The 26,794-nt window shown below is 41.8% G+C and overlaps 1 protein-coding gene across 1 annotated transcript in view; it reads right to left on the reverse strand.

Moving 5' to 3' along the window:
* ARHGAP20 (Rho GTPase activating protein 20) overlaps positions 1–26,794 on the reverse strand; it is a 62,428-nt gene that overhangs the window by 25,942 nt on the left and 9,692 nt on the right. The window contains 3 exon segments of the mRNA XM_050332403.1: positions 1,004–1,153; positions 6,260–6,430; positions 26,243–26,328. Coding sequence (XP_050188360.1) covers positions 1,004–1,153; positions 6,260–6,430; positions 26,243–26,328 — 407 coding nt within the window.

Here is a 26,794-nt window from a genome sequence, read left to right on the forward strand (position 1 = left end):
AATCTCTGACTCTTTTTTTATTTAAGCTATTGCTTTCCTATTCAACTACTTTCTGATATCTATACAGGATCACATACTGTTTCTAGATCAAAGCTCATGTTTATTGGCAAGAGTTCAACTGAAAATCAATAGAAAATTTCATCTCTGTTTCAGGGCTATTAAAGTGTAAAAACCATAAACAGCACAACCAACTCAATAGAGTGCACTTTGTACACTCTTTGGGTAAGGACAATGTGATACAGAAATTAAACTGGATACTTCAGCTTTTGTTCTGTGTTGATAAAGAAGAAAATGCATTTTCCAAGACTCAGGCAAATTACCGTGGCTAAGCAGCTGGGATTTCAGGGGGATGTGCCCTCCCTCCTCCAAAGTGACGACAGAGCCCTCCTGCTGAGACTAAAATTAGCCTAATCACTGAAATTACCTCTACAGCCCTTATGTGTGCTACAGTCTATGCTGCGAAGACAGTCCAAAAATCTTTCTATTAAAATTCAGAGATGCTGCTTTAAGAGGAATTTTGACATTTTCTCTGGCACAATTAAATTGAACAGAGAAATAGGACAAGGTCAGTATTTCACTGTATGTTTTTTGCTATTTCCAATACCTGCTCTTCTGTTTAAAACTGTCTCTTTGATTCTTTCATTAGCTTGTCTGTTTAATATTTGTAGTTCATCTTATTAATTAGCCAAGGTGTTCATCAAGTTATAAAAAAAAAAAAAGGATAATTTCCACTGAGCAAGTTTGCAGCACAGACAGTGCTTTGCCAAGTTACATATTTTCTTAATTTTTAAAATGATAAGCAAGTACCACTGCTCCATTTGGAGGGAGAAAGAAGATGAGGTGTGGAGGGTGACTTGCTCACAGCAGTAGAAGGAATTGGTTTAACGATCAGCAAATTGCTGCTCCCCACATTCACTGGTGCTGAAATGAATTTGTGATAGTCTCATTACCTGACAGCCTAAAAACATTTAAGTAACTTGAAATAAAACATCTCAATTCTTACCTGAAATTTGCCACACAGTTTGTGGTAGGCCAGCCCAAAACAAAGGACCTCTCTGGGTCTGTGCTGCCTTCACAGACTTCTTCTGTACAAAATGCTGTCCACATCTCACAGAGACGTGCTTGGCACTTCAGTTTGAAATGAGAGTGTGACCTGCAGGCAGAAAATCATAGGTAAGTCACACAGATGAAAACATACCAAGGCAGATTAAACAACTAGAGATTTTTCTTCCTTCAGGCACACGTGAAACTTGCATTGGAGCTGAGAGAGAAGGTCTTCTGCTTCAGTTAAAGAAAACAATGTTTTATTGGGTTACATATAAAAACGTATCAATTTCTCATTTGAATGGGATCAACAGATCTCTTATTTGTGGGATAAACAGATTGCTTGTGGCATCCCTGGGAACTGCCCTTCTTAGGGGAAAACTTCTGTTCATGTTTAGAGTTCTTCTCCAAATCTCACCATGAGGCAAAGATTGCCACTTGTACTTGAGTCTTCTTTTAGTGACTTTAATGCTATTGAGGAGTTTATAATACAGTTCTATTGCTTAGCCCCAGGGTCAAAAACTATGATGAGTTTAAGTAGTGACAACTAGGTCAGGGCAAATGAAGAAATCCTGAAGAAAGAACAAGCAGAAACTGCCATTTGTGTTAGCTACAGAACAGGTCACCATACAGTCTCCACGAACTAGATGCATGGTAGTTTTAGGTCCACATCACTTGGAGACTGAGCCAGAACTTTGTGCATTCTCAAAATATTCACTCATCTATAAGGAAGATATAAAATTTCCCAAATTTTTAAAAATTTGGCCCTTCCTGTGTTTTATCCTACTAAACAATAAAGGTCAAATTTACACAGTTTCACATTTTAATTTCAACTCTTTTCTTCCACCTGTTTTCTCATTATAAGTCTCCTTCCTTTGTAGTATTGGTGAGGTGCTAGTGCTATGTGAGAAACAAGTGAAAACTCAAAGTCAATGCAGCTCTGTAGCACTGCAACAGCCACACACTTTAAGCCCTGCAGTTGGAACTACCTGAGCTGTGGTTGTCCTGGGCCATCAGGGAAAGGCTGGAGCAAAAGTGTTCCCTCCCTGAAGCCGAGGGGATATGCAAGAAAGAGCATGTCAGCTCACCACTGTGTTGCAAACATGATGGGGACAGTGCCGGCCACTGTGGTGATTAGGGCTCTATAAATAAATATGCCAAGTAAGCATTTTCCTATGGCTTTGATACATGTGGGCCACCTTCTCTGAGATTAGTCTCATTTACAAGGTATTTGACTTAGAACAGACTGAACTAATTCAGTTGGAATCACGAAAGTACTTGAACCTTGTTGCTTTCAAGAGGGAATAGGTGAACTTGCAGTACCCTGACTGGTCTAAGTTTTCCAGCTGACATTGTACTGACACGTGTGGTGAGATGGTGTGCAGCAATGCTCCCAGTGTTGGGCAAGAAAGGATTATCAGTGTATATCAAACCTGGTAAAAAGATGCACTTCCATTTGTATTGTCATAAAATACTGTAAAATACCATCTCAAGTTCCTGTATTTTTTAAACTAAGAGCTAAACACCATGTTCAGCTAAACTAAGACCATGGTGTTTCCTGATCAGTTGAACACTTCACCTCTCTTCACTCTATTATGTTCTGCTGCCCAATCAAAGAGAAACTTAAAGTACAGGAGAACATTTCAGCATGCTTGTTCAAAATTAGTTTATGATGCAACAAGTAAGGTCTGTCAAGAATATAAAAATAACTGTATTCTGACTGACCACAGAATGAACTGTGAAAATGTAGATTTACAAAAAATTACAGCTGTGAATTCTAATGTAGATGTTAATAAATGGAAGTCTGGTCTTACTCCACAGAATCAACCTGTTGACCCTCCCTTTCTCCTTAACTTTTTTCCCATTCCCCAGTACAGTGAACACTCTACATGCTGTTTCACTTTTTTAACATTTACAGTTCATAAAGCCAGATCCCTACAGTGCCAGTAGCAGGTGTCAGCAGGGTGTTGGCAGAAGCACAAGGATGTTCTCCAGTCATGCTTGATGTATATTCTTGCCCTGTTTGCCATGCGTAGTCAGAGCTTTCAGCTATTATCAGTATTCAAGTGGCCTGGTTTCCAGAGGCACTGAAACAGTAGCCTCCATTAACATCTAAAGAGCCTGAAGTATATTTTTATCCCTATCTGCCATGTCCTTTATGCAATCCATGGGTTCTCAGCATTTGTGAAATGTGGGCCTTCTACTGAAGTGCCAAAGCATTACCTCTAGAAATGAATATATCATTGCTGACTAAGAAAGCAGCATGACTGAACGTTTTAAAAATGGCCAGAGTAAAATCTAATGAATATTATATACATTTTTAAGGAAGTCCCCTAGCAAATGTTACCGTAAACATCAGGCAGATCCCAAGTCCACTGAAATCAAGAGAAAAGTCATGAACATCAATGGTGCAGGTATTGATTCACTCCATGCAGAGCGCTTGCAGTTCCTCTTGCTTGCAATTGGATACTTTGCAACCGATAACAGATGGGAGATTAACTTCTCACTGGATTTGCTAATCTCCTTAATAGGACCCTCTGACAAAAGCATTAATGGATCTACTGTGAGATTGCTACCATAATTCCATGTATGCACTTAACCATTAATTTCTATGTCCAGACATATTGGGAAAATAACCTGAAAAGGCATGTTTATATACAAGGGTGCACATTACAAAAGAGAAAGAGGAAGTCATTTCTCTGTGCCTTCCACACAAAAATTTACGTGAGAAACCACCATTGAATTGACAGATCCTTGAAGTATCTACTCTGCCAAACAGAAACACATGCTATCTGTAAGAAATCTAATCAATATATAGGAAAGAGTATATAATATTTTACATACTTAACTTTGGTTCAGTGAGAAAAACTCTTTCAATCAATTCATTTGTGACTTAATCCCCACATGAAGGCAGTGAAGGACAGGGCAGCAGAGGACCACAGCATGTGAGTATTATTCTTGTTTTTTATAAGCTGGTATAATGCACATTTCAGAAACTATTAGAAAGTAGCAAAAAATGAACCTAGAGGCCCCTTGTCTAAAGTCATACACGGACCAGTTGTAGAGAGAACTTACCCCTCACAAATTTCCGTGGGAGCAATGCCAATTGGCTGCCTTTAAGCAGGAACTCAGTGCTATACAGTAGTTTACTCAGCAAGCTCAGAGGACACAAGATCCTTGTTGCTCTCTTTAGGAAAAACTTGTACCTGTTTGCTGATCATACGAAGCCTAATTACACATGAGCTCCCTTTGTACAGTGACCGGCTACCTGCACCTGAGCTGACACCAGCACAGCACCGAGCTGTACCAAAGATACTGTAGGGGTTCATATGCCTTAAGCCAAAAAACTACTGAAGACAAAGGAGTATTACAAATTTTTAGCACCTTCACAAGGAATAATTCTGAAGTTAAGTCAGATTCAACCGTATCAATAACTCTGTCCTGGTCTGACTGCTTTGACTCTGCACCAGGCTATTAAAAAGTCAATAGCAATCAACAGTCACAGCCACATAGCAATACACACACTCAGGTCTTCCTTCTAGGAACCAGCACCGGTAAGACAGCTTTAAAAATGCTGATTTTTAAGTAGTATTCATTAGTGACAGCTCTGATGCTTTAATTGCTGACAGGGTAGCTGTAAAGAGAACATCCCAATTAGATCTTCAAAATACATGAAGTAATATCACTCAAAATACTCTTTATACCATTTCTAGCAAAGACTTGCCCACCCCCCTTTTCACATGCAAAAGCACAATTTGTTCTCTTCTACCTTTTTCAAACATTGCAGTCTCTGCTCCACATTAAATCACACGCTGTAAGAGCTGTTATTACTCCCTGGGGACCAGGTTTTTGTGTGGTTACACCAAGTAGTGCTTTCCTATGCAAATAGTCCCACTGGGACCCAGTCAAACCTTCAGTAATATGCAGCTCAGCTTGGGGCTGTAACATAGCTTCTGCTCAGCATGCTGACCAGGGTGGGAGGGATTTACCCCTTCTGACTTCAGTCTTCTACAATTTAGGAGCTAAGCTAGTGGACAAAGACCACTGGATAGACAGTGTACAGAGTAAGAGACCCCCAAGAACCTGACTCCCCTCACCCACTATCAACACTCTTTCAGCTCCAGGTGAGTTTGCTGCAGTAAGGTGCAGCTTCAGTGACTGTAAGACTGTAAGAGAAGCCTAGAAACTCGGGTAAGTTGCAAATAATTCACATTTTAAAGCTGAAATTAGGTGAGGTGAATTCCACTCTAAACAAGCAACAAACATAAATCAATACAGTAACAATGTTGTCATTGCTACTGCTGGTAGAATAGCAAGGTTTCCCCTAAATATCCTTACGTTCACCACCCACCACAGCGGAACATGTTTTGTGTAAAACATCCTCTGTGTTGTCACACCACATCAAGTGAGGGAGTTCAGCTGGGGGGGTTGTGTTTACCATGTGTGATTCAAACAGACACGGCTCAGATTTCTACAGAAAACACAGATTTCTTTTGGCTTTTCCCAGAAGCCCCTGAAACAATTGCTTAAGCGAAATGACACATTGCAAAAGCCCAGAATTCACATTGAGACTGCCCACCCTGCGAAACCACAACACAGTGCCTAACAGAGAGAGAAGCTACATCAGGATTTTTTATTATTATTTCCCCATAACCCATAACAACAAGTGAAAGCACCCTCTAAAATTGCCTTAAACCACAAATGCCGCATGAATCTGGCATGCTAGACACAGCTTGTAAATGTGATTTAATTGTGAATGGTAGAGTGAATAATCAGAGCTCAGCAGTGAGCCTGATTACACATGAACACTACCCAGACTGCCCAGCACCGCTTCCCCTTCCCCACGCTCCTTCTGGCACAGGACAAACTGCAGAGACATGCACTGTAATGCCGTCTGCAATCTCTATTTTTATACAGCTGCTCATCACTGGTGTGTATCCAAAGCAGCTTCCAGGTAAGGGTTAAGATCTCTAACGCCTCTGCAACCCACCACTGGGGTTACACACACCCCATGGGACTGAGGATGCCCTGTCTGAAACACGACAAGTTGAAGGTAGCACAGTGGACACAGCCAAGCACAAGTGAACCTTTTCTGTGACACTGCACTCCCAGAGCGGAGAAGATTACACAATGCAAGCAATACATCAAAGAACATCTAATACTTCCTTAAAATGTTTTATCCTGGAATTCCTCTGTGGCTACGGGCCATACTCACTTGGACTTGGCAACAACCAGAATGTCTGTGAAGAGAAAAAGGTGTCGCTCCTGGGTCTGCAGACTCGTCTTCAGCTGCACATGGCCATCCAGGATGAACGTTCGGTTGTGGCATATGAAAGACTGCACAAGAGGCCATGCCTCTGGGCTGAGGGGGGACAAGCAGCCTTCCCTGAAAGAGGAAATAAAATAAATGGGATAAAGAAAAGCAAATCAGACAGTTGCTTGTAAATTGAGAATCAGGTAGTGAATCCCCATATCTGCTGCCAAAAGGCAATTTTTTCACTTTTATTTCACATTTCAGTGAAAGGTGAAAGGGACGGAGAGGATAATTCAGCAGTCAGATTCTGACACAAAATCTATTAGGGACTGTCCTCACTGAATCTTTTACAGCCTAACCACATGTCTAGCATTTAGCAAAGGACAATAATTTAGACATTTTATCTTTTTGTATTTGCTTCCCTTTGTACTGAAGTCTTAGACAAAATGCTTCACCTTCTGTGGGCTCTCCAAAAAGAGAGGAGACATATGCACGATGAACAAAGGACTGCACAACCACCTTGGTCAGAATAGGACTCATACTCAGGGTTAAAAGTGATTTATAGAAAGTGTTTGGAACCAAGGACAAACATAAGGTGTAACTGAACCTTGCTAGAGACAGACCATGTACTAGATGCAATATGAGACAAGGCTACTCAGCCTTTCTCTCTCCCAGCACACAAACCACAAACACTGAAGTAAGCTCCTGCTGCAGGTCTTGGTTGTGTGACCAGAGCTATGTTCGTCTGAGGCTGCTGGGTAATCCAAACCCAGGTCTATGGGGAAAAAATCAGACTCTCTCCTGGAAGACACTGATCTTTTCTAAGGAGGTATTGCAGAGTTTATAGCCCAAGGTGGAGACATGATTCTCTCAACCCCTCCTATCCTGCATGAAGTAGTGGAATAGTTATTGAAGCAGAAATAGAGTTTCCCCAGCACGATGGTCAGCTCACTCACCCAGACAGGATATCCCTCATTTCTGAGTCTGGCTCTAACAAATTACTATTTATATGGAGCTGAACCAAACGAATGTGAGGGTCTGAGAGGATGACACTCCTTCTCTAGGGCTCACTAGATGCTTGTTGCAGGTCAGACTCTCCCTTTGAAAGCCAGAGGCATGGCTTCCATTTCTCACAGGAAAGTGAGAGAACTCAACCTGGATCTCCTACACTCTGGCGTACCTTAAATAATGAATTTCTGGATTAAAACCCGGACTTATCAGTATCTTTACTCATGATTTTAAAATCCAACTTTCCAATTATTTGCTTTCCCTACAGATGCCTCCAAGTGAACAATTTCCCTCTGGTAGAATGGATCAGTTCAATTTTTATTCAAATGTATTGTTTTTTCTTATTAAAAAAAAATTAAGCTAACATTTGGCAGGATCAACCTGGCAAGGACAGGCTAAAGTGAACAGCTTTGCAATTCTAGTTTATTCCTGGCCCCAGTGGAATGGATGACAAACACCTAATGACTTTGCTGGGAGAAGAAATGGAGCTCATGCAGTTAAAGTCACAAAACGAAATAGGAGGGAAATGAAAGAAAACAAGAGTGAGCAGAGAAAACCTTCAAAGAAGGTCATAAACCTTCTTGTACCTCTCTTAGAGTCTCCTTGACTCACGATCCTCCTCTCCTTGATACCTGCGGCTGGATTATGCAGGAAATTATTTAGGAAATCCTGACAGCTGGGAGAGAAAGGATAAGCTCTGAGATTGGCCTACATTAGCAGGACACACTTTCACTGATGTGTAAGGAGCTGGCGAGGATCTCTGCCTGCTGGGGAGAGCCTTGTTTGCCCTTGGATTCCCCTTTCTGGCTGGGAATCTGAATTTTTGAAAGAATTACTCAACTTATTTTGTCTTAAACTATGTCTTAATCATGTCTTTCATTACCTACCCCTTCAGGGGAGAGAGAAAGAAGCAGAAGGGGTGTCCAGGAGTGTGGAGGTTAAAGCAGAGAGAGGAGTTTTGGTCCAGCACAACAGTGATACATGCTGTGTGGCCAGCAACAGGAATTAGGGGAACAAGCACCTCTTCTACTCTTCCACTTCCGTGGGACGGGAATTTGCCAATTCACCAGTTCACTGGAGGGTGTTAGGTAACTGGGACTCCATTTCATTAACTCCCTAGCAGCACTTGGCACAGAAACTTAAGCAGAAGTCAGGAGTGATGACGAATCAACCTGTGTGAAAGCCATACATGGTCCTTACATCAAAGATTAAGCAGCAATATACTCACTTGTATTTGAACCCCATACCAACAACAGTTAGGAAAACCCCCTCCATGTTACACTGCTGTAACCAAATTAGCAGAAGCATTCTTAAAATCATAGGGTCAGGCTTTTATGTCTCCATATAGGCAACTCTGTTTGATTATTCCTGCTTGTGCATTTTCTACACACTGATCTGTAAGCCCAGGAACCTCTCAAATTAAACTAAGCAAAATCTTTGTCATATAGATATGCAAATGGAGGTGTAGTAGGTTTAGTAATGCCAGTAGGGTCAAGCAAATTGAACTGCGTTTTGACCCAGTGCCTTTCAAGCACACCTGTCATCTGAATTCTAATAAGCACTCTTTCATACTCTAATATTAGGGTTTACCTGATAAGCCTTATTTAAAAAAAAAAAAAAAAAAAGAAAATATTTTCTTCCCAAGAAACAAATTAGAAAAAAAATCAAAGCCATTAATTCATCCAGAATCTTTTAAGGCCTCGGGAACAAGAAACACGGAGGAAATTCTTGTCAGCAGTGCCAAAAATGTCGTTTGGAAAGCATGCTTTTGATCCTCTCAATTAACGTTCCATAGTTACAAGACATGAATGAAACCAAGTGTTGTTACATTGAAGAAAATGCAGATCAGCAATATCCTTGGGCATAGGGATTCATGTGAGAGAGATATTTCTGCAGTTCAGTTTTTAATGGCTCAATGATTTTTCTGGCCACTAAATGGGTCTAGTTTTGAAAAAGTGCTAAGTATACAAATACCGATTCTTTGAAAATTCCTTTTAATAGAGTTAGGCAAAACTCTGTACTTAAGCCAATGTGATTTCTGATATAATTAAAAAATAAGTCAATGATATAGGGCTCTCTCTGCCTTCACTGTATTTCCCTAAAAGTCACTTTATGATTAACACACATTAAAAATCCCACAAAGTAACATCTTTCCAGTTTGGCAGGAAAAAAAAGCCATCACCCAGGTTTTTTAAGAAGGAACTGTGAACTGATTCCTGAATAACGGCGATAGATGGGGATCCTGCAGAGTCAGCAATCAGTCATGTTCCATTTTGTGTAGAAGAAAGGCTGACGCCGATGTTTTGAAGGCATTGCCATTGTAAAACGCTAGTCTTAAGTGGACATTTTTTCCTAAAATAGTATTTTGGAAGTGTGAAATTTCTATGTGGGATTTTAACGTAGGAGAAACTTTTGTAATCTGAAGATATCTATAAGATATTCATAACTTATTAAGAAAAACACTAAAATCTCTGTACCGGCTGAAATTAGTTGAAAGATAATTAAAGATTTCTCTCCTGGTGTTTCCAGACCATAACTTTTTGTGCCTGTTATTTTTCAAATGAATCAAAATAGGCATTTTGTGCCTATTCAAAAGACACCAATTTAAAAGAACTCTTCAGTTTTGTAGGTGAAATATATTGAATTGAATTCCACACTAGTCAGCCAAATGCTGAAAAATACATTCCAGCTGCATTCAATGTGAAAGCAAACACATCAATGCTCACTTCATCGATCCTGTATTTACCAGAAGCTATAAAGCACAAAAAATACTTCTTTTTTCCCCTGAAGAGCTTCCTTGGGGTTTTCAGTAAAACTGATACCTGAACAGCATGACCTACAAAATGTTTATTCTTGGTGTTAACGGAGATGTCAGCTTTATTATCTGTTTGTTGTGAAAACAATGAAAGAAATTATACTTTCCTAAAGGAGAGTTTAACAGCCCATGTTAAGTGGTTACTAAATCCATGATCCAAATGTCATTTATGCCAATGGGAAGCTTCCCCTGATTTCAGCTGGTGATTACTTCAGCCTACCTATGATTTAGATTAAGCTATAATGTGACTCAGGGGAACAATCTGTTCCAAGGTGGCTAAGCTGGAATGAGCTATTGCAGGTATCTCAGCTGTAAGACATCCCTCTAAGAGACTGCTCCACGCTCCATCCTAAACCTCACTCCATTGTTTTACTTTTTGTTCTCTGCCAGAACTTCTCTCCACTGATGATATTGCTGCAGTCACAGAAGTTGATTTCCTCTTATGATGCAGCACCAACACTCTCCACACGATTGATACCTATTGAAATAAAATGCCATTTTGCTTTTTAACCTCTGAAGTCCTTCACAAGAGGTAGGTGAAAAATGTAGTAAAATGGCAGCTATTAAAAGGCTGAAACCTGAGTCAGCCCAACCACGTGAGAGGCTGCCCTTGGTCTGTCAAACACATATACATAATAACTTTCCAAATTCCTCTTACAGTGAACAACTTAGCCTTTATTAATTTCACACATATGTTCTGTAAGCAAAACTAATGCATGCCTCCAGAAGTGCTAAACCCTGAGTAAGGACCAGAAGCTCTTTCCAATTTTCATAGAATCAATCATACAATCATAGAATATCCTGAGTTTAAAGGGATTCACGAGGATAATCAAATCACAGAGTCATAGAATAGTTTGGGTTGGAATTGACATTTAAAGGCCATCTAGTCCCATCCCTCTACAATGAGCAGGGACATCTTCAAATGCATCAGATTGCTCAGAGCACTGACCAACCTGACCTTGAATCTTTCCAGGCATGGGGCTCTTAACACCTCTCAAGGCAACCTTCCTTATAGGCCACCTTTAGGTACTGGACGGCTGCTCTAAGGTCTTCCTGGAGCCTTCTCTTCTCCACTCTGAACAGTTCCAATTCTCTCATCCTTTCCTCACAGGAGAGGTGTTTCAGTCTAATCATCTTCATGGCTCTCCTTTGGATCCAGTCCAACAGGTTCATGTCCTTTCTGTGCAGAGGACCCCAGAGCTGCACACAGAACTTTATATGGAGTCTCACCGGAGCAGAGCAGAGGGGCAGAATCACCTCTCTTGACATGCTGGCCACATGGCCATACTTTTGGTGCCACTCAGGACACAGTTGGTCCTCCAGGCTTCCAGGGCACTCCTGACTCATATTCAACCTGCCATCAACCAAGACGCCCAGGCCCCTCTCCACAGTTCTGCTCTCCAGCCCCAGTCTATACATACGCCTGCAGTTGCCCCATCCCAAGTGCAGAATCCAGCACTTTCCCTCATTGAACTTCATATGGTTGGTGACTGCCCAGTCCTCTAATTTGTTGAGGTCTCTCTGCAGGGCCTCCCTGCCTTCAAAGGAGTCAACAGCTTCTCCTAATTTAGTGTAATCGGAAAACTTGTTCAGTGTACCTTCGAGTCCTGCATCCGACTCATTTATGATGATGTTGAAGAGAATGTGCCTACACACATAGAGCTTGCAGCATAAATCTAACCTTATCTTGGCTACAGGCTAGAGAGGCCACCAAGCAGAACCCCTGCCAATCCTCCTCACTGTATTCAGAGATAACAAAACTTATTTTCTATATCTCAAAGGCCAGTTTAGTTTTGGATGGCTCTAAAAAGTGTGCAATGTGTCTTTTAGGAATAATAAAGTCAATGAATTTTCAACCTCAGTGTCTCTCAGTAAAGCATATACTTTACCATCACTGAGTCACAGCTTTGGGCTAGCACAACCCACTGAGAGAGGCAGGAGCTATTCACATCCTTTCAAGGCTAGTGAAAATAGCAGCTATCTGCACAATAAGAAACATCCACAGTTAAACCCACGTTACAGATTTTTGCCAGAATGGATTATCAGTCAGAGACAACATGTGATTTGTGACCATTAGAGACATCCCCAAAAGCAAGCCTGATCTAGAAGGTAAGTTCCTCCATCTTCTTAATAGAGTTTATATTGGAAAACAGGTAACAATATTTGCACTTTTTTTCTGTGCCTCCTACTTAGACCCTTAAGCTCCTAGAAGTCCCGTAAGAAGGAACTTCAATAACAGCTTAATAGATGCTTGCTTCATATATTTGCTAATGAGGCAGGCCCTGCTAACTGGAGCTTGGAAGCCAAGATGGTTTACAGTTGGAAATCCTTTAACACATACGACACATTACCCCTATTGTGTGGCTAGAGGGTGTTTTGCATTCAAGATACTTAACTAAATAAAGTATTGAGAACAATTCTTTAACTAACCAAAAGCAAAGAGCTCCAATTTGGTGTGCAAGAGCTCACCAAATAAGATGAGATAAGATGAAAAAAAAACACAAACCCCTAACACAGCAGTGAATACTGATCTGCCTTGAACGGCAACTTATAGTGTACCTGAGTGCAATGTTAAGATTGTCAGGACTTCGACACATTCATCATAAATGATAATTTGGATGTGACTTGCACTATAGTCTAGCCAACTTGACAAAATCATCATAATAATAATGGCCAGTCTTCGCGAGTGAAGATCCGGGGAAGGTCTTTACACCTTCCAGCCTGCCCATTGGATTTTTTAGGTGAGACACAGTGTGCGTGGAACTGAGCCCACCCTTTAATCCTAAGGTTCATCTGCCGGGGCCAAGTGAGCTTGGACGGTGGCAGCAAGGTCCTCAGGACGTAGATGGATTGCCTTACACGGCTAATGAGCTCCATCGGCCTGGACAAAATCATCATAGATTTTGACAAAATCATCACACAAAACAGATCATCGTGTTCTGTACACAAAAAGAGAAGAGTGAAAAACAAAATGAAAGAAGAGCTTTCCTTGTTCACTGAAAACAACTGCCCATGCTTGGGACTGAACACAAGACAATGGAGATGGTCCTGTTCATTCTCCCAATTAATTTAGCCTCTACCATGCTGCCAGCTTCTTAAAACATATGGCTTAAAGAGTCACTCCCCATGCTAGAAGGGCTGTGAAGAGAAAGGAGGCTACAACTGCATTGCATACACACAGCAGATCTACCTCCAAAATTTATCAGCAAGGGACTTCATCTTTGAAAAGCAGCTGAGGAACAAGCAAAGCCCTGTGCAGGTTCTTAATTATTTGCTCAGACTAGCTGTGGATGGAAAAGGGCAGAAATGGAGATACTACATGGTTCTGCACATTAATGCTATCTAGCTGGAGATATTCTTGTGACATGGCTTGGCACAGACTCATAGACCATCTATAGATGGAGTAAGGAGCTTAAAACACGGATGCAAACAGTCATGCCTGTTTCCCATGGCTTACTCAGTCCAGCCTGGTCCATTCCCACTACCTGTTCAGCATGACCATGCAAAGCCCCATTGGCTTCAGGGATGGGCATTCACAGCTCCTTTCACCATAAATAAGGCAACATGCAGACAAGGCTCACCCACACAGAGCAATCTGCAGCTCAGAGCCCTACTTAGACCGGCAGATATTTATATATGCATATATATAAAGATCCTCTGCATTTTTAAAGGTGCTAACTACTCCTTTCTGTCACTGCCTCCCAGTCATGGCCAGTGAATGCCCTCAGCAAGTCATCCACATACTCAGGATCTGCCCATTTCAAATTCTCATCATCCAGAATATGCCTGTCATCTAAGTTTATATGGCACTTTTTTGTAATAAATAATAATTATACCTGGAGAGTGGAAGTAAGCAAAAAAAGTATGAGCTTGGAGTGTAGGAGTGTGTTCCAGGAAGGTGGTAGGTAAGATATGGGCCAACACAAAGTTAGTATGCAACTGTAAACTTATACTGACTATTTATAGAGGAGACTTGAATAGACCAGCATAAAACTCTCTTGATCACATGGGCTGCCAACCCATTTCTGAAAACCTGCTGTCAATTGATCCCTGCTAAGGCAAGGGAGCTTCGTTCTGAGGATGCTGGGCATGTTTGCTTGCTGTTATCTATGGTAAATCTTATGCAGTTGAAGCAGCACTTTGTGAAAACAGTGCAGCATTCCAAAAATAGAAAGTCTATTTTCTGCAGCACTCTGCTAAAGTCCCCTAGGCTATCACTGTTGTGCATACAGTAGCTTTTGTACCATGAAGTAAGTGAGATATGCTTGGTTTTTCAAAGAGCATTACTTACTAACTTTTAAAATGCTTCTACTTTATAAGTGTTCTTTACTAGTTGCAACTTCTTATTTCCAAGTAACATATTTGAACAAATTTGAGGCTGTCACCCCTTACCCCTACATTTTTCCTTATGGTCTGTGGTTCTCACAGAGACCCCTCTGCCCTGGAGCATGAGTCAGCCTCAGTTCACAGCCTCTAGTGCAGGGCTATCCTCACTCTGCACAAGTAGATCAACCTCAGAAAGCTGCAGCAGAAAATACTGCACCAAAGACCAAGCAGTGAGTCCCAATAGGGTCACAGAAACTGCAGACCGAAATGTGTTGCAACCCTCTCTCCAGCACTAGCAGGGCAAGCACAAGCCTGGACAAGGGAAGGAAGATGAATATTAATTAGGAGCAAGTTTTACGCAGATAAATAGACAAATTTACATTTTAGGGCAGAAATCAGTTTATATATATTTTATATATCACTTATATTTAGGAAATTGGATACCACTCCTGTTTCTAAAACCCGATGTACTCATTCTAATGCAATATATGTTGAAAAAAATATTCCAACTTAGATTATAATAGGATTCTAAAAACTGTTTCACATAATCTCTTCATGATGTCAAACTCTTACTAAACATAATAAAAATTATTATGATGTTATGAATAACATGATTAACACTAAATGTTCCAGGTGTTGAGGCATGTAACTGTATTACTTTTCTGTAGTCTGGCAGAAAAACCACATAGCTGTAGAGTAAAATGCATCATTAAAACAAAATCCTCGCACATTTCAGGGTGGAAGCTTGGCAGCTTAACTGAAAACAAGCTCCACTTAAATAATTTTTACATAGCCAAAAGGACAATATTCTCCGCAGAGCAAATATGCACTACAGCGTGGAGGCTGGAGACAGGAAACACGCTTGTGGTTTGGTTTGCTTCCAAGGCTTTTTGTTTTATTTTAACAAACAGCTGCAAGGTGTTTACTCTGAAAATTTAGCACAAGGCAAAATTCTCTATTGGTATAAATTAGCACCACACATTTTGGTCATATTTTGCCCGTTCCCACCAGAAAATAAATTAGTGCAAGCTATTTAAATCCTACTGAAAAGCTCTTGCAGTGTGGGTGTCCTCCACTCCTGCTATACAGCTCTGACAGCAATCAACAAGTTCAAGGGGTTTTGGTTCAAGTCCCTCTGAGCAGGGGGGAGGTTTAGGAGAGGACATATGAACATGCAGAAGTCAACAAAAGTTTTTTTGCCTTTGGAATAATTGATCCTCTGTTCACCATTACAGCTCCCCCTCGTTTTTACTGACTAACATAGCAGCACCACCTTGAGTTACTCAGTTTCCCAGTTGCACCAGGGAAATGCATTCCAGGCACTGTCTACCCCAACAGAGATTTCATTGTTCAGGCAAACAAAAAAACTCGAAAAAAATCACCAAAAAAGTGACCTTGGGGGAAAAAAAGGAAAATAATAAAGAAAAAGAGGAAAAAAAGTAGGATAAACAAAGGGCAGAGAAAAGGCCCAAACTTAACACCCCAGCCCTGCAGTTCTGCACTATGGTTGTCTGGGCTTTTTGGAGCTTCTCGTGGCCTACAAGAAGTCTGGAGGCACAGGCTACTTTTTCTACTTTCAACACAGCTTCTTCCTACCCATTCTGTGGAGGGATACAGGGGAACACTCTGGGATCTCAGGTTCACTCATGTCCCAGTAGAAGGATCAAGTATTATATTGGCTGAAGGGATAAGGTTTCTGTCCTACCTTGATTTTTTTGAGAAGCAGTAATTGCAATTGGGACATTTAATCCCACTTAATTAAAATCGAGACATTTAAAAGCCTATCTCAACTCCATTGATTTTGACTTACCTCATGAATGAAGCTAACCTTTTATTCAAAAGGGGTTTTCATATATCTTCTTGCAAACCATATTACAAGAGTTCAGCATAGGTCATATAATAAGCCAAGAACTCTGGGCTACCAAAAATAGCTAGGACATGCTGCAGATCTCTACAGAAACAAGTCATTTCAAGCTGATGTGCCCATGAGCTGAAAAGATTGGTGTGGGCATCTTTAGAAATTCCTTCAGGACCATCATGTATGGCTGTTAATGAGCCTGCATGTATCTGCCTGCCCTATCATCTGCAACTACTCATCACACAGGCTGTAGATGGGCAAGAAGGCAGCACTTGGGTGACTACATTCTTTAAACCAGGAAATGGCATTTTCTAGGTGACTGCCTGGGTTTACTGCCTGTCAGTCACCTCATTCATCTATCAGATAATACCAGTACCAGTGGGGCTGCTCACAGTCTCTCCAAGTCTCACTGCTTAGTCGTCCTGCCCCTTTAGACTCTGATTTTCCCATTCCTCAAGCAGTAATTCAGCTAGGCTCTTCTTCTCTTTGGCTCGTGTCATCTGGGTAGTCAGCAGTTAGGCAACAAATTTTAATCAAAAATACATTCAAAACAGTGCAAGACTTCAAATCTGTGGCCAGGTAAAGCAAACCTGGAATCCACTAGCTGCTGTTTTTTAACTGCCCTTTTTCAGGAGAAAACTTGCTGCTTATAAACAAAGTAATCACACACAAAGTGACCTAGAAATATCTGCATGTACTGCCTTTAAAAGATAAGCTCCTTCACCATGCTTTATCCTTCCACAAACTACAGCTGTCATTGGAGCCACTGCTGATCGGCATTGCCTGTATCCCCAAAACATAACAACTACTTGGGAAGAGTATAGAGAGGAAGTTCAGTTGGGTAGGAATGGTGTGAGGAAGGCCAAGGCGAAGCTGGAACAATAAACAATGCTGATAAACTGGTAACAGAAGATGAGGAGAAGGCTGAAGTACTCAACAAACCTTTTGCCTCAGTCTTCAGTGGCGGTCTTTGATGGTTCTCTTCCCTCCTCTGAGCTTGAGAGGCTCAAGTGGATGGACAGCAGGATGGGAACTGGGGAAGAAAATAGATTCTCACTCTAAGAGAAGATCAGGCTCATGACCACCTGAGGAACCTGGATGTACATAAATCTATGGAACCTGATGAGATGCACCCCAGATTCCTGAGGGAATTGACTGATGTAGTTTCCAAGCTATTCACCATGACATTCAAAAAGTCATGACAGTCAGGTGAAGTCCCAGGTGAGTGGAAGACAGAAAATATTGCACCCATCTTTAAAAAGGGTAGAAAAGAGGGACTCTGAGAACTAACAACCTGTCAAACTGGAGAGATCATGGAACAGATCCTCCTAGAAGTTATTCTAAGGCAAATTGAGAACATGGAGGTGATTTGAGACTGCCAACATGGCTTCACCAAGGGCAAGCCCTGCCTGACCAACCTAACAGCCTTCTATGATGGAGTGATTACAACAGTGGATAAGGGAAGAGCTATGGATGTCATCTAACTGAAAGGACAGATCACAGAATACTCTGAGTTGGAAGGAACCCACAAGGATCATCAAGTCCAACTCTTAAGTGAATGGCCCACATGGAGATCAAACCCACAACCTCGCTGTTATTGGCACTGTGCTCTAACCAGCTGAGCTAATCTCAGGGTCAGTGGACTTCTGTAAAGCCTTTGACATGGTCCTCTACAGCATCCTTCTCTGTAAATTGAAGTGATAGGTTTGATGGATGGACTGTTAGATGGATTAGAAATTCCTTTGTCTATGTCATTAATGAAGATATTAAATAACAGTACCTTCAATACCTGAAGGGACCCTACATGAAAGATGGAGAGAGACTATGTACAAGGGCATGTAGTGACAGGACAAAGGGGAATGGCTTCCTACTGGCAGAGGGTAGATTTCAATTAGATGTTAAGAAGAAATTATTTCCTGTGAGGGTGGTAAGGCACTGGAATAGGTTGCCCAGAGAAGTTGAGGATGCCCTGTCCCTGGAAGCATTCAAGGCTGAGTTGGATTGAGGTCTTGAGCAAGCTGGTCTAGTGGAAGGTGTCCCTGTCCCTGGCAGGAAGGTAGGAACTAAATGATCATCAAGGGCCCTTCCAACACAAGCCATCCTATGATTCTGTGATTCTGTGAACTGTGGGACACCGTGGGATGAACTTCACAAAGCCCCATCACAGACATGAAGACAGGATCTGCCCAGCCCTTGTACTGGCTTAAGTTTTTAAGGATCACTTCTTTAAGAGGGATGACCATGGGTGAATATGGGTGCCATATGGAAGACAGGATTGTCACTTCACTTGTCCCAGCTGTAACAGGAACAAATCTGGCTTTGGTTTGCCTCAAGGGCTTTAAACTATATTTTAATACTAATACTACAGCACAGGAATTATCCTATTACAGAGAAGAGATTACTTGAAACACCTGTTGTTGCCAGCTATTGCAAGCATAATGACCCTTATTCCTTATGAATAGCCATGCAGCCACATGCACCTGTTTCGCTCTCTGTTAACTATCTGCCTTACCTATTCAACAAGTTTTTCACACAGCTACTCGGGCATGTTAGTCAGAGGTTCCTATTCCACCAGTGATCTGAGCTGGGGAAAAAAAGCTATTAGAGGATTTCCCATATCCCTACACCTTATGATGGTAGTTACCCGTTCAGTGCTGCCAGCAGTCATGCTGTACTGGGATGTGCGAAAGCACAGCTCCAGGTGTTTGGGGAGCTCTCTGATCAGCAGGAGAGTGTCCAAAGAACAGAGGCACTTGAGAGGTCAGGAAGCCTCTGAGACAGTGTTTTTTAAATCATGGTTTTAGATTCAGGTACTGAAATTATTACCATCTCTTGCCCTTAAGGCTTATTATCCTTTATTGGATCTAGCCCCCCATACACTTTAGACATGGGTACAGAGGAAATCTTAAGAATCTTAAGACAGACTGTTACTCCCATGATATGATTACAACTCTTCAGCAGCAGCTTGGTACACAAGGAAGCAGCTGGACTGAGGGAAGCAATATGTATCAGCCCAGGGAGAGTGTTCAATGCCTATTTAATGCTGACCCTTGTCAGAGGTGAGAGCACCAGAGGCTGCACATCAGCCTTCACATCATTAGAGCCTTTCTGCTTGTTTACACAAGATAAATGATCAGAGCAGTCTGAATGAGTTGGTCTGTGATTTCCTCAGGTATGCCGCTGCCCAAACTGCTTGGCCAGACTGTCATTTGGCAGAGATTTTGTTGTCTAAAATCAGAGATACACAATGGTTGGAAAACAGCTGCATTCTGCCAGACCTCAAGGCCTAATCCAGAAAGTCCTTAAAACAGTCTGCAGGCAAAAGCACATGTGGACACTGAGACATCTGGACAAGCAGAGCCCTGCACTCATCCTGATGAGCAGTGCCTCTCACTGTCTTCATCTTAAAACTGTCACAAACTCTATCCAAAGGGAATCAGTTTAAAGCACTGGTGTTAAACTATTAGTCACTAACTGAAAAATTAATCCCTTATTTAAACTTCAAAACCCTGCTTCCAAGGCTTCCTCCTGGTTACTTCTAGTCCTTTCCTTTTAATAAAAAAAGCAGCATATCTCTGGGAGTTGCAACTCATTTTGATCTCCAGATGTACAAACATTGCTATAAGCCAGTTTCTATGTCGTAAATGAAGAACTGAGGGGTTTTGTCAAAAACAAACATATACACACATACACACACTCAAAGCAAAACAGAAAAAACACAGCAGAGGGACAGGAACGCCAATTTCTAAGTTAAAAGGCCATTTGAGGCCTCAGAAAGTTCACTTTGTTCCCTGTTAACAGTTAATAAAATTTTATCCCAGCTATTATTATGTAAAAATAAGTTTTGTGTTCAAGTACATTGCTTAGGAAAATAATACTCCAGTGTCATAACTAGATTAAATCAAGCATAAATTAGAAATACTATAAAAAATGACAACTTGTACAATATCATCACAAATTTTTTTAAATTATATACAATTCCATTTAAAAGGAAGGGTAAATTGATACAGAATAACAATTTAAAAAAACCCCAACATTATTTTTCTACAAATTCATATATCCTTACCTTATGCAGGGAAACGACATACTGAGGGGAGAAATCCGGGAAATTTCTCATGCAGAGATTTCTGCCTATTCTAAGCATAAAGTGTTAAAACATCAAAACATTTTATGAAATGAAAAAATTCATTAAAAATCCTGATCAACTGTTTTGAGGGTGAATTAAATCTATAACGTAGACACAGAAGCAAAGAACTTTTCATTTGCTTTGTTGACTGAGTCTTTAGGAACAGGATTTCCCCTCCTTATTGATGACTAGCTGGAGCTTTGTGGAAAAAGCTATGAAGTATCACAAATCAAGATAAAATGAGTAGTGACTGTATTTAATCCCTCACACTGGGAAACTCTACTTTGTGGGATTTTGTCCTTTTTCTTACTTTGATTCATAAAACAGCTCCTCTGTATTTTTGAGTGTACTAAGTCTCTCTGACAAAAGACTCTGAGATGAGGGGTGGAGGACACAGGGCTGTCCCAGAGGTGCTGCCACTTTGATTTTCACCTTGGGGGACCACTCTGACAACAGTGATAGCCCTTGTGTTTCCCAAAAACCTCAAGCCCTGCGGCTTCAGGAAGACTTGTCTTGCAAGGACTTCCTTCCATGGTATGCCTATTCGTAAGGGTGAATGAAGGTGCCATAGAGGCCTCATCCCTTGCGACCACACCTTTTGGGTGGCTGAGGGCACAGGAGGAGGCTTTAGAGACGCCATTTCAGTTGTGCGGGTTAGTGCCCAGCATTACCCTTGCTATCCCAGTCACCCTCTCACAATCCTTGGTGTGGCAGATGAGGTCGACATGAGGGAACAGCCCCCCAGGCAGGGCATGGCCTTGACTGCCCCAAACAGTGGGAATTTGCCCCTGCTGCCCAAGGCACCAGTATAAAGTGAATGTTTTACCCCATTGGTTTCTCCCCTCACCTCTCTTCTGCAGCTTCAAGGGAACCCCCTCCCACCCAAACTGTGGCGTCTGCATTTGGAATGGGAGCAGGCTGGGATGGTACCTGTCCATGCTAACTCCCACTCTTGGTTCTGAGCCCACCCCTTCCTGCTGCTGGCTGCTCCGGAGGCAACCCCTCACTGATCACGGCTGTACGGCACACACGGAAACTGGCACACGGGGACACCGGCACACACACACAGCGTGACAGCCTTTGTCCCCCAGAGCCCCTCAAAACCAGCCACGAGGCGTCATCTGTCTCGCACCATCCCAGGGCTGTGCCCTGCAGCAGGGTGACCCTAAGCCATGCCCTGTGAGCCACCAGCAGTGGCACCATCGGCTGGCCCAGCTGTGGCGGCCCTGGCCAAGGGTGCCGCTCCTCCACCTGGCAGACAGGTGGGGACCCTGGCAGAGAGAGGGGCGGCCTCAGCCATTCATGCTGATTCTGATCTCGCTCCGACAAACTCTGCCATGGTGCCTGTGGGGCTGTGTGAGAGCAACACCCACCTCAGCATTGACAGACAAGGGAACTGGGGGGTGAGCCTCTTCCTCATGAAGGCCTGGTCCCGCACGAGCCGGTAAAAACGGCTGTGGCGCGAGGCACAGGGGCGCCTGCTCCTTGTCCGCCCCTCCGTGCCGCTCTGCACCGGTGCTCGCCTTCACCAAACAAACACGCCCCACGGAGATTACACTGCGAGGCAAAATTATTCACTGTCGTGGACGTGACTGAAGAACGAGCTAAATTATTACAACTGAAATATCTACTTAACAAGCTAGTTGCTTGCAATGAGCTTTTATTCCCTTCATCCCTGCATTCAGTTTTGCCTGAAACACCAAATACCCATCTTCCCTGTAAAAAAGAGACAGTTAAAGCCCTCTGGCAATTTACATTTATTAAAAGTCTCTATTTTTGTCTTCTTCTAGTCACATAGCTTGGATCAGCCACGTATCTTCTGACTAAAACCCTGAAAACACAATGTCCAAGACTCTGGGAACACTCTGTATTTGACTAGCGCCAAGTGGAATGTATTACTAGATTACACATATGATCTTCGTTATCTGGGATATTTAGCCTTTGGCACAGGACCCCTGGAAGACAACATGCCAGAATCACTTACTGTGCACTGGGAGAAGGAAGAGCAGTCTCTCTGTGAATGGCATAACACCGCTTCTATGTAGCAAAGGGCAGAAAACACCTTGGAAACTTGTGAAACCCTCAGTTTTTACCTTCTACTTTTTCAACCATAAAAGCCACAAAATAAAATTGCATAGGGATGACATTTTAGGACCTTTGTTTTAGGGTTCTTTAGAAATTTGTTCATAAAACCTTTTAAAAAATATACTTCAGTGTTTTTTTTAAACAGCCCCTGCTTCCAGCTTACACCAAAATAACATCATAAACATGATTCATGGTGTAAAAAAGAGTTGTTTCATTTTTAGTATTTTAACACCTTTACTGTGTGGAGACACAGATCTCTAAATGGTCATGCAGATTCGGAAACTGTGAAATTATATTAATAAGTTTCAGCATGTAAAAATATCACTTTCAATGATCTGGTCAGGTGTGCAATAGGAAAGGGGAAGCTGCCAGTGACTGCAGCACATAGTTTGGCTGTCCCTGTGAAATATCAGAGACGCAAGCAGAAGTCTGACAATACAGCCCAAAAACTTGGGTTTTGTCACAAGTGAAAATTGTTTTGAGGGACAGCAGAACAAAGGCTGAAAATCTGACTTGAAACAAGTCTTTATTATTCTGTATCAGCTACTTTATTATTCTGTATCAGCGAGATGACAATACCTGATGCTTTAAATGGAGGCCTCAGACATTACTGTTTCAAGCCTGTCATTTGATTTGTACTGAACCATATCATTAAGTTGTGCAGGTTTCATTAAAGGACACCAAGAAAAAGTAAGAGGAAAATTACAACTGCAGAACAGGTCTAGGGCCAAGTATAACTAACCGAAATCCTTTGCTGATTTCATACACATTAATGGAGTTAACAATCAAATTAATTTTTCCTGTGTCTGAGTATCAGCCAAAAAAAATACCAAAAGCTTACTTTTCCAGTGTATTTCTACAATAACTTTGCTCAAAGTGCTCCCAAAGAGGGCATCTGATGATGTGGAACAGTCCTTATATGCCTATTCATCACTATTTTGTAATGAAAAAGAAGCTGTGCAGAAAAAAAGGAAGAGAAACAAGAACAGGAAGCAATGGAATAGTCTCTGTATTTTCACCTCTTGGGTGTAAGGGCCCAAATTCCACTATAATATCTGTACTGTTTACTATGTTCCTCTGCTGCCTGCAGGTACCAGTCAAGTGATGTAGGGATTACAGCATGATTGGACACCTGTGCATCAATGTGCCGCACAGCCACACCCACAATTCTTCTGCAGGCCAAATATCTTGTATCTCTCTTTATGTGGCTGACGTGGCAAGGCCAAGATTTGTAAGGAAGGCTGAACTTTCATTAAACCAAATGCTATAGCTGGAGAAAACGAATACAAGATTTTAAGCACAGTTCTCTTTCAGAACTGAGTAAGAGGACAAAGGCACAAAACAAGCATCTGCTATTTCCACCTAGATCGTCTCGCCTTGGTCACATACTCATGACAGCTACAACAACATCACCATTAAAAACCTTAATCTTCTGAAAGCTAAATAGCCATCTCCAGATGTCACAATGGTTTCTTTGAATAGATAGCATTAATAAACTTTAAAATGCCCCAAAGTAAGTCTGTCCAAAGTAGGTGCCAATACATTTTATGAAAATGCTCTGTATATAAACCAGGGACACCTGACATATAAAGTGGTATAAAAATACAAACTGACTTGGCTTCTAAGTATTTCCTGCCCTTTTAAACTTTGCACTTGTTCATTAATTTCAACAAATATTGAGGTGAGCCAGCTGCTGAGGTGAGAGCATTCAAATAAATCCCTCACAGATGTTTGTTAACTTCAGATAGGAGCTTTATTATCTACAAGTCATTAATCAACCATTAACAAGTAAGTGTTATGGAGTCCCAGTATTAAGGTTCACTGCCAGAGAAGAATAATGGATTTTGCAGGCTGGCTGTGTCTACAAGAAGGAGAACTAAGAGCTGAGACAGGTCTGAGGTAAAACATTTGGAGGAGATTAGAAAACATGAGAAGTCATTTTGTTGCTCTTCAACTCTCCTTCAGAGAAAGCACTTCACAAGAGTTAAGCATTTACACAACAAACTGAGTGGAAAGATCAAACTCATCCATCAGTTCAGTGATGAAGAGGAATGTGCTTTGTACAGCCAAAGAGGAAAGTCAGGCACAGGTGAGAATTGCTGCTCCTGTGAACAATAATAAACACCATCCAAAGTGTCACCCTTTAACTCAAAGACTCTGAAGCTACAAAATCACCTGCTCTGATTTCAGGATCCTCAGACTTCACCCCATACCTCTCACAAAGGCCACAGACTTCAATTCAAACCAGCAGGAGCAGCTAAATTGTTGCAAGTCACAGACAGAGGACAGACATGATTGAGGCAGCATCCAACAGTTGTTAAAACAGCAGGGTTGGTCAAGTAGGCAAAGCATTGCTCTTACTGCAGAACAGGGCAACATGTTCCCCTCTTCAGTTCTCTTCACCACAAAGTTTTTGCCAACTGGCTTTACAAAAAAGTCCTTTCACAAGCCAGAGATAATTCTCATTGGGGCTATACAAGCAAGACATATTTACACTTCAGAAAGCATAAAGTTCTTAGGTGAAAATGTACATATTGTGTGTCACACTCGATGTCTCTCCAGCTATTTCCAATTTCTGAAACTTATGGAGCAGGCAATAAAACAAATTAAAAAGCAGAACTGAAGAAAAATGTTAATGTCTGAATCCCAGCAGGCAAATGAAATTTGCCTCTCCTATTTTGCTACTCTTTTTTTTTTTCAAAGAGCACTTTCACAGGTTTCTGAAATACTGTGGAGTTCTACATGATATCAAACCAGGTACTAGTTAGATCAAACACAAACAACTTTCCAAAGCTCTGACTTCTTCCATACTGACTACTTAACACACCACAGAGTAGGAAAAAATATTCCTTACAAAGCCATACTCTAATTTCCCTCAATATCATTTCTTCATAAAGAGCAATACACAGCTGGAAGCATTAACAGCCCGCCAGATGGTTCACTTCTCGATAAACACATTTTGTAAGTTGAAAGCCTAATGAACTGTAGTGCAGGGAGACAAAAGTTATGTGTGCAGAGTGGTTCAAATGGCAGGTCAGGGCTGGGGCTGGACAGGGGACTTGCTCCATAGAAACTCCCATTTCTATGGCAGTTTTACATTGGCGGAGGTAGGAGGAAGGGCTGATTCTGGCAGAGGACAAGGATGAAAAATGCTGAATGATTAACACCCACATACTCAGCCCCACTTAGTGCTAATACTGGACAGGAGAAGGCTTGATCATCAGATCCTGGCCCACAGCATTGTCCTGAGTCAGTAGGTGCTTCCAGAGCCCTGGAGAGCCTGTACCATGAAGCAGGCAGTGACAGAAGAAACTTAGCTCAAATTAAATTGCACAATTCCACAATAAGCAATCTTGAGTTATGCCCGGCACTGCATAAGTGTACAAGGCAAAAAGCAGGGAACATCTTCTGCCCATGCCACCTCCCCAGGAGGCAGTCACAGCCAGTCACTAACTATTTACAGCTGAACAGCCCAAATGTCACATGCCCAGTTGCAAACTGCAGAGCAGCTTTGCCCACCCAATGGGGTACAAACAGCTTAGTGTGGCAGCACTGCGGAAAACCAGGAGAGCTCTGTCACATCTTTCAGTAGGCTTTATAGCTGTGCAGCTACCGAGCAGCATGAATTGTGTTCGACAGCCTGGTGTGGACAATAACTCAAAAACATCTCAAGTTTGGGGCTGAGAAAGTACAAAACAGTACGGCAAGCAAAACTCACTGACTTACCTCGAGGCCGATCGAGATCTGCTAAGTGCTTTGACAAAGATCAAAGATGGTGCAGACTGGCGTCTCTGGGCCAAACTCTTCATTTTCTGATTGGAACGAGAAACAAAATGAAACCACAGGTGAGATTTGAAACAGTAACTGTATGCATAGTGCCTGGTCGCAGCCAGACTCCCATTTCAGACCACGGGAAAAAGGCTGAGTTATTGCCATCAGCAACCCTAGAGGGGGAAAATGGCTGTAAAATATCGCCTTTTGAGAAGAACAGGAGCATGACCAGAAAGATACAGAAAAGCTGATGATTAGTGTCTATAAACAGATACCTGTGGTACACTGCGCACATGAAATAAACACCTAGAGCTGGTCCTCAATCACTTTTTGTCCCTTAATTATTTATTGTACTTTAAATTTATCAAATTATCCAGAGAGGGGCTTAAATTTCAAGTGTTTCATACATTCCTGTGTAAGATCTGACATCTACCATAAATTAAGGTTTGGAGTCTATCCATCTAACCTTATGTGCTATATTGGGCTACCTTTTTTTCTTTCCAAATC

This window comes from Myiozetetes cayanensis, unplaced genomic scaffold (genome assembly GCF_022539395.1).
Source record: "Myiozetetes cayanensis isolate MyiCay16 unplaced genomic scaffold, myiCay2020 scf5-8, whole genome shotgun sequence".
NCBI classification, from domain to species: Eukaryota; Metazoa; Chordata; class Aves; order Passeriformes; family Tyrannidae; genus Myiozetetes; species Myiozetetes cayanensis.